The following is a 17,195-nucleotide window of genomic DNA, read 5'->3' on the forward strand; positions in this document are numbered from 1 at the left end:
CACCATTAAATCCCTGGATGTCATTGGGCCAAATTATAGGTGATGTTCCATTTCTTCAATTGTATCTGTCTTTCTCAATAAGTCTGATAGGTGTGCATATTCCAGGTCTTTTGTGTTAAATGTCATTTGTGAGTTCAGAGTTGTATCTGGTCTGTAGTGTCCAGCCTTTTCCAATACTTTTCCATCTCACTTATGTGGGTTCCCTACCCTTTTTGTGAGCCATATTTCTTTGGTATCTGGTGGCAAGAGTGATTTATGTTTCTAAAGATTTTGGTAAGCCACATAGGTTTATTATATGAGATATGCAACCATATACATTCCAGAATAAAATCAATCAATCAATCATTTGGATAGAATAGGAAGAAAAACAAGTAAAAACTGTGAAAAAAATTACCAGTGCAAAATTCCCTTTATTTCAAAAAAAATAAAGACATGGGTTTCTGAAAAAAACTGTTTATAATTTTAGAGAGAAACATAAGAAGCGATAATTAAAATCTGAGGAATCTACTGATACTCCAAGTCAGAATGAATTGATTGGTTTTATCATTAAGTAGATCACTGAAGTATGAAAAAAAATTGAAATATTTCTTTGGTGTCAATATCAATATATTGCAAAGCTCAGCCTCCATTTATATTTATTGTATCATTGATACATTTAATATATGACTTACAGCAGTTCATTTAGTAACTGTTGGAAATTACAACGGCAATGAGAAAAGTGACTTATGACTGTTTTCCACACTTACAACCATTGCAGCATCCCCATAGTTATGTGTCAAAATTCAGAACTGACTTGTTTTTTATATTTGCAGAGTCCTGGGATCATGTGATCACTTTGTGAGACCTTCTGAAAAGCAAAGTCAATCTGATTCACTTAACAACTGGTTACTAACTTAACAACTGAAGTGATTCACTTAACATCTGTGACAAGAGAGATTTTAAAATAGGGCAAAACTCTCTTCACAAATATCTCATTTAGCAAAAGAAGTTTTGAGATCAATTGTAGTCATAACTCGAGGGCTACCTGTATTCCTTTGCTCACCCAATTGGTCAGCTATCTTCCCTTCTGGACATAGTTTACAGTCATAGCAGCAAGATAATTTCCCTTCCACTTTTATCTTGCTATGGCCAAAAGGACATTCCTTGTTACAGATGGAAAGAGGTAATGCCTGTCCTTAAATAAAATCAGAATTCACAAAGAATTTATTTTTGGGGATTGTTCTTTTCATCAACTGTGCACACACAAGCTCTTCCTATTTAATCCAAACATCCGTGATACATTTTCCAGTTTTCTTCCTGATGTAAAGTCCCAACCGTATCTTTGACTGCTTCCTATTTCATACCTATTACATTAACCGATTGATCATTTCCAATAATTGTATTCTAAGGATCAGTTTGGGGCAATATACCAGAAGCTGATGCGGGAAAATCTTTAACTCTGTGTATGTGCTCCTTGAGGTCCCATTTTGTTGTTGGTGTCAAATCAAATCATATATCTAAATTATGGTCTTTGAACAGGCTTGATAAAAAAAGGAGTGCTTTAAAATGGATAGTTTAACATAGCAAAATTATTACACCATGAAAAGGGGGAAATGAGACATACCTGGTTAAACATGAGAGGCCAAACTGTTTCCTTGGCAGAAATGGTGAGTAGCTTTTCTGGGGGAGCCTGGGGGTCGATCTTTCCAATTTGGACTTTAAGAAAGGACTTGTTTGGAAATGTGACCCAATTCAAAATATCAAGTCTAGTTTCTAATTCCCCACTGGGGCCAAAAGAAACCTGTTCTCCAGCACTGTTGTTAAAGGAGATTTGTTGCAAAAAATGGTGGAGCTAAAAATAAAAGAAAAAAACAGGAAAGTTATCAGGACTCTTTGAAGGGATATAAAAATATCAATTTGTTTGTTTCAATTTGGCCTAGGCTTAATGAATTGTAAGCTGTTCAATTTTGCATCACTCTACACAATTTCAACCTGGGAAAGAATATAATTGTTATCAAATGCATTTTCTATTTTCAGATAAAAAATTGTTAGATGAGAATTCAAACAGAAAATCAAGAAAGGGGTGGATCTGAGAAGTCACTTTGTTTTGATTGAGCATTTCACAAATTGTGAATTCAATTTTGTGCTATAAAGCATAGGAAAAATATAATTCAGTGAAATAGACAATTCTAGGACAAGAATTTAATTCCATACATGGGGAATTCCAGTTGTTACTTTTGAAAAAAAAGAACAAATTAAACTTGAAATTTTCTTCATGTTTTTTATTGACAAATTTGCTATTCCCTTGAAGTAATACTGTTCATATTTTCAGAAGATTTATTATTATTTTATTATTATTATAATTCCCTTGGAATCTTAATGTCTAAGGAGATTCTCTCTCATTCAAGCATTGGTTGTCCCTAAGGTCTTTTTTTTCAAAAGGCAACTGGACTTTCTTTGTTTTTCCTTACAGATGTTTTCCTTCTCATCCAAGAAGCTTCTTCAATTCTGAATTGAAGCAAAACACTTTCAAGGAAAAACAAAGTTTAGTTCACTTTTGAAAAAGCACCTTTGCGACTTTTGAACCTTAATAACTCCAAAATTCAACTGGTGAGTAATAATAATGCTATTCAGTAGCAAAGTAGTTTTCAGGTTTCTACATTAAAAATTGTCAAATATAATGGATTGAATAAGATTCTGCACATACTATTTTAGACATAAAAGAAAGTTGGCAAGTTACATATTTCTAACTGTCTCTATATTTAAGTATTATATTTATATTTTATTTTATTTCATATGAAAGTATCAAGTACTTCCATATAGCTTTCAATGTATGTATGCATTATAATAGTTAAAAGAAAACAAAATAAAAAACTAAAACATTCTTATTCTTAATTTTCCCCAAATTTTTCATTACACAACATTACTTGCCAAGGTGATCAGAGGAAGAGCTTCCATCTCCTCTCATCCATTTTTTGACCCCCTTTGAGTTTGGAAGAGTGCATGGCTTTCAGAGCATGTGCCACAGCATAGACTGCATTGTAGATGCTGTAACTATGTGCATTCATGGTGGTCTCAAAGACAGAATTAGGAAGAGTCTCCAGCTTCTCTTCTCCAGTGCAGATCCTTTCAGCATTCTCATCTCTAATATCACTGGAGAAGGAGCACTCAAATGCATCTTTCCAGAAATCCCTTATAAACCCATCGTCTTTCTCTAAGTTTGGGTTTCTCTTTTGCATGTATAGTTGGAATCCGGTCAGCTGCTTTGAGTGAATTGCAAAGGAAAGTGCACCATGGAGAAAATCAATGTGGAACTGTCGTTGTATCAGAATGGAGGTGAATTCCATCTGGGCTGTCATGATCCAAACTTTGGCTGTTCTCTCCTTTGGAATATTATCATAATTGAAAACATTGATCATTACTCTCAAAAACAACATGCCTATAATTTCAATACTCAAGATGACTGCAGTGACCGTCATCTGACGGTCCAAATGACTTTGTATAATTTTTCTCCATTTTCCATCATTTCACCAGCTTCACTACCATACATTATTTGGGGATAACATTCTATAAAGTCAAAGCAGATTCCTCTCTCTGAAAATGAGGAAAGTCTCCTTTGAATGAACCTGTCCATATCTTCTTCGTACATAGAAACAAACCCAACCCAGGTCCATCCAAAATGCAACAATAAGTGCAATAGTCCTTTAAATTGGTGGTTCTCATTTGGGAACATCCATTTGACAAATATTGCTGTTTTCGTATTCATCAATGGAGCTGATCCATATGAGATCTAAATGGAGAAAGTCAGAAGAACATAGGAATGAAGGATCTCTTCCAAAATAAAAATAAAAATAAAAATAAAAACTAATGCATGTGTGTTTATTTAATCCAATTTCTGGGTTTGAGTAAGATACAAAAATAGGGTGCCTAAAAATTAGTTTTACATGACATCTGCAATTTTGCTCATCAAGCAAAAAGGGACAGCCCTTTCAAGATATTCTTACTTGTGGTTTTGCTCAAATTTTCATTTCACCTTTTGAAATGAAAATGACTCTCCTTTTGAATATAATAAATAGCTGGTGAACTTCTCATATTGATCCATTTTTGTGTCTCACCTGGGGAAATTTGTAGTTGCACAGAGTGATTGCCATGTTGTGACAGGTGTTACTTCGGGCTCCTCCAATGACAACTACTGTGTTGGTCTGGTCATTGCATTTGTAGTTGGGTATAAATTTATTCTTTGTAGATAGAAATTCCATTGCTAAATGATAAGTTGTACTTTCCTCATTATAGTCAGTAGCAATATGAAAACCAAGGCTAACATTGGGTAAAATTCCAGAATGTTCATTGATCTCCTTTACAGCAAATGCCAGAGCCAAAATGTGCTGATAATTATGAGTGACAAACCATCAGTGAGAGTTAGAAACTGTCAATATACTTCTGTTGCAGAATTGGACAGCTGTGTTAATTTATACATATGTTTAATTTGTAGATATAATAATAACTTTATTGTCATTGTACATTTATACACAGTGTACCCATACAACGAAATTCACTTAACACCCAAAAACCAGGTCCAACACATATAACATAACAAACCCCAAACACACTCCCACCCACCACAATTCCCCACCCCTAAACCACCCAAATATCCATACAACAGACCAAGTAATGCTGTCCAACAGCTCACGGATGGTGGTCCATTGTTGAGTGCAATTATAACTCTGGGATAAAAAGTATTCAGAAAATGTGAGGTCCGACTTTTAATTGTTCTGTATCTTCTGCCAGAAGGCAACAATAAATTATACTTACATAAAGATATAAATAAGTGTTTATTTTTTGTTCTGGACACCTGCAATTTGGTCACTTACAAATAGCCCTAGATTGTATCAACTAGGAAACACTGACCTAGTTGTGGCTACACGGTGGTGCAGTGGTTAGAGTGCAGTATTGCAGACTATTTCTGCTGACTGTTGGCTGCCTGCAATTTGGCAGTTCAAATCTCACCAGGCTCAAGGTTGACTCATCCTTCCATCCTTCCGAGTTGGTAAAATGAGGACTCAGATTGTTGGGGAATATATGTTAACTCTGTAAACTGCTTAGTGAGGGCTGTAAAGCATTGTAAAGCAGTATGTAAGTTTAAGTCTAAGTGTTATTGCTATTGCTACTTAACATTGAGCTAAGGTAGCATTTAGTCAGATCCTATTTGAAATACTTTGTTCACTTCTGGAGACATTACTTAAGAAAATGGATTCATAAGATTGAGTGAGTCCAGAGATGGGCAACAAAAATGGGGCAAGAGCTGAGAGACAAAACATATCAATAAATATTAGAGGAAGTGAATATATTCAGCATAGAGGAAAGAAGGAAAGGATGACTGAAACCCTTAAATATATTATCAAATTATTATATCTGTCAAGAGCTATGGACATTAGTGTGAATAAGATTCTAGAAAGCAGTATTCTCAATATTAATTCAAACATAAGAACACGGGGGCATAATTTCACCATGATAAGAGGGAAGTCCAAAAGTAATATTATTATTTAACCATAACTAACTTCCAGAGGAGGTGGTAGATCTGTCATCAAAAACTGAAATTAAACTCACTGGGGATAAACATATGACAAAAGATTTTTGCGATCTGATTTCAATATTATCTATATCTTATTCATTTTCTGAGAGGATTAAGCCAGTTTGCTTTTCACACCCTAGATGTATAATAGCCTAAAATATGCCCTAGAGGATTTCTATTTTATATCTGGGTGAAATGAACGGCAAAAAAGCTCAAGATTAACAAGAGAGCTTCTGCAATATTTATATTTGTTGTCATTGTTAGTTGCGAAGTCATGTCCGACCCATCGCGACCCAATGTACAATGTTCCTCCAGGTCTTCCTGTCCTCAACCATCCCTTCATATCTCCAATTTTCTTGAAGAGATCTCTGTCCTCCCTATTCTATTGTTTTATTCTATTTCTTTGCACTGCATATTTAGATTAGTCAAACTTTTTACTTTCAACAAGAGAATTTGTTGAATTTGTTTTCTGAAGAGAATGAAATTCATATACTTTATGATTAAAACTAATAATATTCATTTCACTTTCAACATCAGTACTAGGATAGGTCTAGAATAAAAAAAAAGGATTAAATACGATCACTGGAACAGGCCATTACAACTGACACGCAGCCAATACCTTTAAGCATAAAAGTGAAAGAAAATGCCGCTTTTAGGTGGCAATGTGGGAGAAGAAGAGATGCATTATGAGGAAGAGGAGAAGTAGTTGGATACTTACAGGTACTGATCAAGGATGTCAGAAGAAGGAAGGCTTTGAAAAGTGATCTCATTTGTAAGAAAGAACACCTGAAAAATAATTGCAGCAATGATTAAATCTCCAGACTGATAATATTTATGAACAATTGGAAGAGGACTACTAAGTTTGCAGGTGTAGGGAGGAGAAATGTTCATCATAGTTGGGGGGAAAAGTAAAACTAATGTTCTGAATATAACAAATTCATTATAATATATAGTCATTGTAGACATGAAACAGTAACTCCTATGTTACCATTCAACTGAGGACCACTTATTAACTGTATCTAAAGTTAAGATAATGAACTTTATTTAAAGTTAACAGAATAACAGAGTTGGAAATGACTTTGGAGATATTCTAATGAAGTATCACAGATGAAACACAAATCCTCCCCCCCCCACATGCCTGTCTGTATTTCTAAGCAGATATTAATAGAATGCAATGTCTTAATCCGAAGTCTAGTTTTTACAGTGTTTGCTGGAGTTCCCTTAAGATTTGGAGAAGAAGGGACAATAACAATCCTTAATTAGTAATCAGTACAATTCTTTGCAATGGTGCTTTGAGAAATATCAGAAAGAATCATATCTCATCAGACACTGCTGCACTGCTATGAACCTTTGGAAGATGTGAAGAAAAAATTGGGGAATGAGAGTTCATGTGCACAGAAGAAAACAAAACACAACTATAGAACAAAGTATGGAAATACATCTGTTGAAGTCATTTTTCTCAACAATTTTGCTTAAGACTTAATACTTTACTAAATACAACACTTCATTTTTTTAAAAAAGCAACCTTAAATTGTTCTGGTTTAAAAGCTTCATTTTATGTGAAATTGTACAGCACCCAGAGTGCTTCTCTGAAGGAGATGGGAAGTAAAGAAGTGTGAAAGTAACAAACAAAGAAAAATTAAATAAATAAATAAATGAATAAGAGATCTACCTTGAAAAGGAGTACTATAACAATTATTCACGGTCTAGAAGGACATCATTTTGGAATATAAAAGATGGAGTCCATTAGAAATGAGACTCTGAGATGGGAGTTGGGCCTGTAAGGTTGATGTATTTATATTTATTTGTATTTATTAGTTTGTCAAACATGTACAAGATAGCAGGTATAAATATAAACATGGATATGAATGAAAGAAATGAATATAATTAAATGTAACATTAGGACAGGGAAGGTAGGCACACTGGTGCGCTTATGCACACCCCCTTTACGGATCTTTTAGGAATGGGGTGAGGTCCATGGTAGACAGTTTAAGGTTCAAGCTATAAGGATTAAATGATGTAACAACTTAGTCGGGTACAGCATTCCAGGCATTGACCACTCTGTTGCTGAAGTCATATTTTCTGCAATTGAGTTTGGAGTGGTTTAGCATGAGTTTGTACCGATTGTTTGCCCGTGTATTATTGAGGTTGAAGCTGAAGAAGTTGTTGACAGGTAAGACATTGTAGCAGATAATTTTGTGTACTGTTCGTAGATCATACCACAAATGGCGCAGTTCCAAATTGTCCAAGCCTAAAATTTGAAGTCTGGTGGCATAGGGAATTCTATTGTGAGTAGAGGAGTGGAGTACTCTTCTTGTGAAATACATCTGGACCTGCTCAATCGTATTAATGTCCGATATACAGTGTGGATTCCAGGTGGATGAGCTGTATTCAAGAATTGGTCTGGAATTTGTATGCCCTAGTTAGCAATACAATGTTACCGGAGAAGAAGCTTTGTAAAATTAGGTTAACAACTCTTAATGCCTTTTTGGCAATGCTGTTACCGTAGGCTCTGGGGCTTAGATCATTTGAGATGCATACTCCTAGGTCCTTGACAGAGTGGGTAAGATTACCCACAAAGTGCATTTTTTAGTTCCTAGAAGACCTGCACAAAGCAACACCAGAGTTGATTGTCTGGATAGCTGAATTGGACATCCAATTATGAAGCCACTGTGATATCCCATATATGTTTTGTATATAATTATGTGGCTTGTCTGTATATGTTTACTGCTCTTATGTCATGTTCTCATCATAAACTAAATAATAATAGCCATAATGGTAGGATTCCACAGGATCCTCTCTCCTCCTCTGGCCCCAATATTGTGAACCCATCCAGGAACACATTCAGCTGAGATTAACCTAATAGATTCCAGGACAATATATCATTGCAGATCACACCAAATTTCCAATTCCTTTTTTAAAAAGACACATCCAGATGAATGAAATAATGAATTGGATGTCTATAATAATTGCCTTCACCATCCAGCTTAACCCAAAATAATCAAGGCTCAAGGCTCTCTTTATGCATTAATCTCAGTAGGGCAGAATTAGATCTCATCCAAGCACTGTAATAATAGTGACATCATAATTAAGTAAGAAGACAAAGGTGGGACAGTAGTCATTATGAATAAGAGAAGTTTCTCGGGGAAGCTGAAAAGCAGTTCTCCAATGCCATTTTCTTCAAACATATCTCCCCTGTTCCACAACAACATTTCTTTTAGACTTTCATGGCTAAAAGAATAAGAACACATTGTCCCCCTGTTTTTGACCCAGCACCTTACCTGCTATACCAAAGTGACTCTCAAACTTTCAAAATTGTGGAAAAGGATGTTAATTTAGATTTTCCAGTACTTTAAAAAAGGATTACAGGGAATACGGAGGAGCTTTGAGTGGTAAATAAGGCACATGTTATCCCTAGTTTTCTTCTTTATTAACAGCATCTTAAAACACCCAAAAAGATGACAAACCTTTGCCTTCACACATACCAGGGATGGTTTTTAATTTTATGAGTGATATAAAATAGGCATTTTTAAAAAAATTTGATAGGGATATTGTGAAGCTCATGGTCTTCAGGATTTAAATCCATTGATTTTTACATTCGTGCATATTATATTTTCTTCTTGATTGAAATGAAATTCAGTGTAAAGAAAAGTAAAGTCTTACACTTAGGCAAGAAAATCCAAAAGTAGACATATAGACTGGATGAAATCAGGTTTAATAGCAGTAATGTGAGAGGGATCCTGGGGTCTTAGTGGACGACCAATTAAATATAAGCCAACAGTGTGTGGCGGTAGCCAAAAAAGGCAATGCAATCCTAAATTGCATTAACAGAGGGATACAATCAAGATCAAGTGATGTATTAATACCACTCCATAAAGTCTTAGTAGGACCATACCTAGAATACCACATCCAGTTTTTGTCACCACACTATAAATAAGTTATTGAGACTCTAGAAAGAGTGCAGAGAAGAGCAACCAAGATGATTAAGGGATTGGAAGCTAAAACATACGATGAATGGTTTCAGAAACTGGGCATGATTAGTCTAGTGAAGAGAAGGACTTGGGAAACATGATAGCAGCGTCCCAATATTTGAGTGGAGGGAGTCAACCTATTTTCCAAAGCACCAGAAGGCCAGACATGAAACAATGTACGGAAACTGAACAAGGAGAGATTCAACCTGGAAATAAGGAAAAATTTTCTGACAGTGAAAGCAATCAACCAATGGAACAGCTTGCCTTCAGAAGTTGTGAGAGCTTCATCACTGGAAGCGTTCAAGAAGAAACTGGACTGCCATCGGTCAGAAATGGTGTAGGGCAGGGGTGAAATCTAAAATTTTTTGCTACCGGTTCTGTGGGCGGGGCTTAATTAGTGGGCGGGGCTTGGTGGTAAGGTACTGGGAGGGCGTGGCTTGTTGGTCAGGTGGGTGTGGCCAAGTCAATGTCACTTCTTTGCCCTTTTTTAAGCTACAAAACACAACACAACACAACTGGCTCACCCACAATGTAAAAGCAGCTGTGCTAGACCCAAAATGGCCCTTGCAACAAGCAGGAACCTCACACAGCCACAAAAAGCCCAAAAAACCACCTTTCACACTTTACACACACAAAATTCCACATACAGCTTTGTGAGATTTTGTGTGTTTGTGTAGTTAGAATGAAACACTACAGAAACACACTAAATCTCAGAAAGCTGCACAAATATTATTTTATTTTAATTATTTATATTTTTATATAAAAGCAGCTAAATTTAAAACTTCCTAAACTTTAAATGACTAGGTCTAAAAAAAGAACAACTAACCTCCCTCCCAATTAACTATTTTTTTAAAGCTCCCAAAGGGGAAAAAAACTTACCCAATAGAACAGGGGTCTCCAACCTCAGCAACTTTAAGACTTGTAAACTCCAACTTCCAGAATTCCTCAGCCAGCTTTGCTTTGCTGGCTGAGGAATTCTGGGAGTTGAAGTCCACAACTCCCTGCCTGCTTGATTGCAGGCAGGGAGATTCAGTTGCTTGCCGATGCAATGGATTTGCAATGGGATTACAGCAAGGCGTTGCGACCAGCAGCTAAGGTAAGCAAGCTGAGGGGGAGAGGGGGAGGGATTTTTGCTACGAGCCATTTAAAAGAAAAAAAGTTTTTTTTCTTTTACATGGCTCTGGCGATCCAAGCTGAGTTGCCTGATTAGCAGGCAACTCACCTGGGATCGTCAGAGCTTGGCTGGTCAGAGCCATTTAAAAGAAAAAAAAGTCTCTGATGATCGCGCAGCTCAGCTGGGAACGGGGGGCGGGGGCAGGGATTTTTGCTACCGGTTCTCTGAACTGCCTGCCACCATCGCTACCTACTCGCCCGAGCCGGTTCCGAACCAGGAGCATTTCACCCCTGGTCTCCTGCTTGGGCATGTGGTTGAATAGAATAGGATAGAATTCTTTATTGGCCAAGTGTGATTGGACACACAAGGAATTTGTCTTGGTGCATATGTTCTCAGTGTACATAAAAGAAAAGATACGTTCATCAAGAATTATAAGGTACAACACTTAATGATAGTCATAGGGTACAAATAAGCAATCAGGAAACAATATCAATATAAATCGCAAGGATCCAAGCAACAAAGTTGCAGTCATACAGTTATAAGTGGAAGAAATGGATGGTGGGAACAATGAGAAGATTAATAGTAGTGCAGACTTAGTAAATACTTTGACAGTGTTGAGGGAATTATTTGTTTAGCAGAGTGATGGCATTTGGGAAAAAACTGTTCTTGTGTCTAGTTGTTCTGATGTGCAGTGCTCTGTAGCATCGTTTTGAGGTAGGAGTTGAAACAGTTTATGACCAGGATGCGAGGGGTCTGTAAATATTTTCCCAGACCTCTTTTTGACTCGTGCAGTATACAGGTCCTCAATGGAAGGCAGGTTGGTAACAATTGTTTTTTCTGCAGTACTAATTATTCTCTGAAGTTTGTGTCTGTCTTGTTGGGTTGCAGAACCAAACCAAACAGTTATAGAGGTGCAGATGAGAGACTCAATAATTCCTCAGCAGCTCCTTGGGCAGTTTGAGCTTTCTGAGTTAGTGCAGAAAGAACATTCTTTGTTGTGCTTTTTTGATGATGTTTTTGATGTTAGCTATCCATTTAGATCTTGTGATATGGTAGAACCTAGAAATTTGAAGGTCTCTACTGTTGATACTGTGTTGTCTAGTATTGGGAGAGGTGGAAATACAGAAGGGTTTCTCCTAAAGTCTACCACATTTCTACGGTTTTAAGTATGTTCAGTTCCAGATTGTTCTGGTCGCATCACGAGGCTAGTTGTTCAAACTTCCATCTGTATGCAGATTCATCATTGTATCGAATGAGACTGATCACTGTTGTGTCATCTGCAAACTTCAGTAGTTTAACAGATGGATCGTTTGAGATGCAGTCATTGGTATACAGAGAGAAGAGAAGTGGGGTGAGTGAACAGCCTTGCGGGGCTCCTGTGCTAATTGTACAGGTATCTGATGTGATTCTGCTTAGCTTCACCTGCTGCTTCCTGTCTGTTAGGAAGTCTGTGATCCACTTACAAGTTGGACTAGATGACCTATAACGTCCCTTTCAACTCTGTTCATCTGTTAAAAAAGCTATTGCCTGCTGTTCAAAAAGAAGCTACTCTGAAAATCTAAAGAATCAGTTCTCAACAAATGAACCAGCAAACATGTGGAAAACTCTTCAAAATATCACCGGTTATGGCAAACCTCCTTCCCAAGTAGAAGGAAATCAACAACTGGCAGATGACCTGAACATGTTTTACTCCAGGTTTGAAAGGAAACTACAGCCACCTATCTCTACAACCCCCATCTCTGACACACTAACAACAGCCAAGCCTCCTACAACTGACCCCATCTCAGACACACCAATGACAGCCAAACCTCTAAAACTGACTCCATCCCATTGGGTTCACAATCCCTAGTGATTACAGAAAAGGAAGTGCAAGACCCATTTCACAGGAAAAAGCCAGGAAAAGTTCCAGGCCCAGACAAGATAACTCCTTCTTGCTTAAAGGTCTGTGCTGACCAGTTGGCCCACATCTTCACCCGTATCTTCAATAAATCACTAGAGAGGTGCTATGTTCCTTCTTGCTTCAAATGCTCTATTATCATCCCAGTGCCGAAGAAGCCCACCATCAAGGAACGGAATGACTACAGACCAGTTGCTCTAACATCTGTAGTTATGAAAACTTTTGAAAGACTAATGCTGTCTCATTTGAAAACCATCACAGATCCCCTACAATTTGCATAGTGAGCAAATAGATCAACAGATGATGCTGTTAATACGGCTCTGCATTACATCCTACAACATCTTGAATCTCCAAAGACCTACGCAAGGGTCCTCTTTGTAGACTTTAGTTCAACATTCAACACCATCATTCCAGACATTCTTCTAACTAAGCTAAACCAGCTATCAGTACCTGAACACACTTGTAAATGGATCATAAGCTTCCTAACAGACAGAAAGCAGCAGGTGAAGCTAAGCAGAATCACATCAGATACCTGTACAATTAACACAAGGGCTCCACAAGGCTGTGTGCTCTCTCCACTTCTCTTCTTGCTATATACCAATGACTGCATCTCAAACAATCCATCCGTTAAACTCCTGAAGTTTGCAGATGATACAATAGTGATCGGTCTCATTCGAAACAATGATGAATCCGCATACAAACGGGAGGTTGAACAACTAGCCTCATGGTGTGACCAGAACAATCTGGAATTGAACACACTCCAAACTGTAGAAATGGTGGTGGACTTTAGGAGAAACCCTCCCATGCTACCACTTTTTACAATACTAGACAACACAGTATCAACAGTAGAGATTTTCAAATTTCTAGGTTCTACCATATCTCATGACCGAAAATGGACACCTACATCAAAAATATCATTAAAAAAGCACAACAAAGAACGTTCTTTCTGCACCAACTCAGAAAACTTAAGCTGCCCAAGGAGCTGCTGATACAGTTCTACAGAGGAATTATTGAGTCTGTCATCTGCGCCTCTATAACTGTTTGGTTTAGTTCTGCAACCCAACAAGACGACACAGACTTCAGATGATAATTAGAACTGCAGAAAAAACAATTACTACCAACCTGCCTTCCATTGAGGATCTGTATATCTGTATATCTGCTCAAGTCAAAAAGGGGGCTGTGAAAATATTTACAGACCCCTCACATCCTGGACATAAACTGTTTCAACTCCTACCCTCAAAACGATGCTATAGAGTACTGCACATCAGAACAACTTAACACAAGAACAGTTTTTCCCGAACGCCATCACTCTGCTAAACAAATAATTCCCTTAAAACTGTCAAACTAGGTACTAAGTCTGCATTACTATTATTCTTCTCATTGTTCCTATCATCCATCTCCTCCCACTTATGACTGTATGACTGTAACCTTGTTGCTGGTATCCTTAAGATTTATATTGACTGTTTCCCTATGACTATTGTACCTTATGATTCTTGATGAATGTATCTTTTCTTTTATGTACACCGAGAGCGTATGCACCCAGACAAATTCCTTGTGTGTCCAATCACACTTGGCCAATAAAGAATTCTATTCTATTCTATTCTATTCTATTCTATTCTATTCTATTCTATTCTATTCTATTCTATTCTATTCTATTCTATTCTATTCTATTCTATTCTGATTAGGGCTGAGAATCATTATCTAACAATCAACAATTATCTAACAATTAAAAAATGATTAAGGGGAATCTTTTTTTAAATTTTGAAGTTAACTTCTTAGAATTATTGCTTTGTATGTCCTATTGATGTAGTGATGGAAGGGAAAAGGCCAAACCTCAAACTGGGGGGCGGGGGGAACCCTATATGTTAAAAGCAACTAATTAGATTTCCTTCAAAGGGTACGGTGTTAAAATCAGTTTCATTTTTTCATTAGTTGCTCCTTCTTATTTAGATTAGGTCTCAGAACAATGATATAGCATTTGGGGCAAAATATGCACCCCAGTAATCCAGCTGCTGAAGCCAAAATGGAGAAGATCTCAACAGCCACCATGTATTTTCCCTTGGTACTCAAATAGGTGGGAACAAATGATAGCCAAACACTGCAAAAGACCAACATGCTGAAAGTGATAAATTTGGCTTCATTAAAGCTGTCAGGCAAATTCCTAGCTAAGAAGGCCACAGTGAAACTGACAGCAGTCAAGAACCCCAAAAAGCCAAGGACAACATAAAACATTGTAGTGGAACCCTCATTACATTGCTGGATAATTTCTTCAGTCATGGCATGCATGTCAGAATCTGGGAATGGAGGAGAAATTGTGAGCCACACCAAACAAATGCAGAATTGCATCAGGAAGCAAGATAGGACAATGGAGATAGCCAGCCTATTCCCCACCCATTTTCTCATTTTGGATCCAGGCTTGGTGGCCATGAAAGCAAGGACCACTATGATTGTTTTCCCCAATATACAAGAAAGAGCTACAGAGAATAGGATGCCAAAAGCAGTTTGTTGCAAGAGACATTTGACTTGATCAGGTTGCCCAATGAAGAGCAAACTGCAAAGGAAAGAGAGCAGGAGAGCAGCAAGAAGACTATAAGTGAGGTTCCTATTATTGGCTTTCACAATAGGTGTGTTCTGATGTTTAATGAATATCCCGAGCACCACAGCTGAGATGACAGAAAAGGAGACTGCAATAACTGCCAAAGAAATCCCCAAAGGTTCTTGATAAGTTAAATAAATTATATGTTTTGGAAGGCAAGTATTCTTATCCTTGTTTGGATATTGATCCTCTGGACAAGGGAAACAGTCATCCAAGTCTGAAAAAGAAACCATTCATAAAAGCATTATTGTTTTGAAGCATCTTCATTTCATTTTCAATATGCTACAATTTTACAGTATTCTATAGACATAATGATATCCCAATTTGATAACTGGAATGCCTTTTATATGGTGCTGCCCTTGAAGACCAATTCAAAAGCATAACTGGTTTGCATTGCAGTTGACATGCACTTAACTCACCTAGTTCTATTATTCTGCATGAGCTGTATTGGCTCCAGTTTTCTGATTATCACCATTAAATCCCTGGATGTCACTGGGCCAAATTATAGGTGAGAATACCTTTCTTCAATGGTATCTGCCTTTCTCAATAAGTCCAATAGGTGGGCATGCTACAGATTTCTCTGCTAAATGTTGTCTCTGTGAGTTCAGAGTTGAATCTGGTCTGTAGTGTCCAGCCTTTTCCAATAATTTTCCATGAATTATTTGAGTTCCGTACCCTTTTATCCTTGTAGCAGGTTTGGAAAACCTTATTGTTCCCCTAAAGTATTAGGCTAGATTGGGGGTGACTCAGGAGCTTGATTCATCTAGTACCTGGTGGCAAGGGTGATTTGTGTTTCTAAAGATTTTGGTAGGCCACTGAGATTTATTATATGAAATAGACACCGATATACATTCCAGAATCAATCAATCAATCAATCAATCAATCATTTGGGTAGAATAGTACAAGTAGTACTATTAAAAACCATGGAAAAATTACCAATACAAAATTACCATTATTTCCAAAAAATAATGACAAAGGTTTCTGGAAAAAAAACTGTTTATAATTTTTCAAGGAAACATAAGATGGAATAATTCAAATCTACTGTTGCTCCAAGTTAGAATGAACTAATTGGTTTTATCACTAAATAGCTCACTAAAGTATGAAAAAAAATCAAATGTTTCAATATGATGTCAAGCTCAATATTTTCAATTACCATAATATTTATTACAAATATTTATTTATTAAAAATAAACCCCCATTTATATTTATTATATCATTGATAAATTTAATATATTCCTTTGCTTACCCAATTGATCAGCTATCTTCCCTTCTGGACATAATTTACAGTCATAGCAGCAGGATAATTTTCCTTCCACTTTTATCTTGCTATGGCCAGGAGGACATTCTTTGTTACAGATGGAAAGAGGTAATGCCTGCTCGTAAATAAAACCAGAATTCACACAAAGAATTTGTTTTTGGTGGATTGTTCTTTTCATCATTTATATATATGCAAAGTCTTCATATATAATCCAAACATTGGTGTTGCAATTTCCAGTTTTATTCCTGGTGTAAATTCACTATTGAATGTTCAGTTGCTTCTTATTTCATACTTATTCATACTCATTCTTATTTCCATCCTTCTGAGGTGGGTAAAATGAGGACCCAAATTGTTGGGAGCAACATGCTGGCTCTGTAAACCACTTAGAGAGGGCTGTAAAAGCACTATGAAGCGGTATATAAGTCTAAGTGCTATTACTATTACATTAATCGATTGATGAATCCCAATAATTATATTCTAAAGATCAGTTTGAGGCAATGTGGAAAAATCTGTAACTCTGAATCACTCTAAGTATGCCCTCCTTGAGGTCCCATTTTTTGATTCGTGTCAAATCAAATCAAATCAAATATCTATATTCCTTCCTTCACTGACCAGTTTGTAATTTATTTTTAGAAAAAAATTATATGCATCCTCTTCTTTAATAAATTTTGTATCTTATTTGAAATGCTGCTGCATTATAATTACATAATTAAGTAATAGATAAGAGAGATAAAGAGACAGAATTCTCAGCAGAAATTCTTTGTTTTTTAATCATATATTAATGTGTGTGTGTGTGTGTGTGTACAGT

General features: G+C 36.7%; 1 protein-coding gene and 1 pseudogene across 1 annotated transcript; both read right to left on the reverse strand.

Moving 5' to 3' along the window:
• Positions 1–2,622: 2,622 nt before the first annotated feature.
• On the reverse strand, positions 2,623–5,215 carry LOC148113786 (vomeronasal type-2 receptor 26-like; annotated as a pseudogene).
• Positions 5,216–14,450: 9,235 nt separating this feature from the next.
• On the reverse strand, positions 14,451–15,362 carry LOC148113787 (vomeronasal type-2 receptor 26-like). Its single transcript, XM_087893387.1, has one exon. It carries the CDS (start codon positions 15,360–15,362, stop codon positions 14,451–14,453), a length of 912 nt encoding a protein of 303 aa, XP_087749513.1.
• Between the last annotated feature and the right edge of the window lie 1,833 nt (positions 15,363–17,195).

Source organism: Pantherophis guttatus, chromosome 4, assembly GCF_059756535.1.
Source record: "Pantherophis guttatus breed Tessera chromosome 4, ASM5975653v1, whole genome shotgun sequence".
Lineage (NCBI taxonomy): Eukaryota > Metazoa > Chordata > Lepidosauria > Squamata > Colubridae > Pantherophis > Pantherophis guttatus.

Excerpts from the sequence above, each read along its gene's own strand:
- LOC148113787 (XM_087893387.1), bottom strand. The coding sequence starts at position 15,362 with ATGGTTTCTTTTTCAGACTTGGATGACTGTTTCCCTTGTCCAGAGGAT.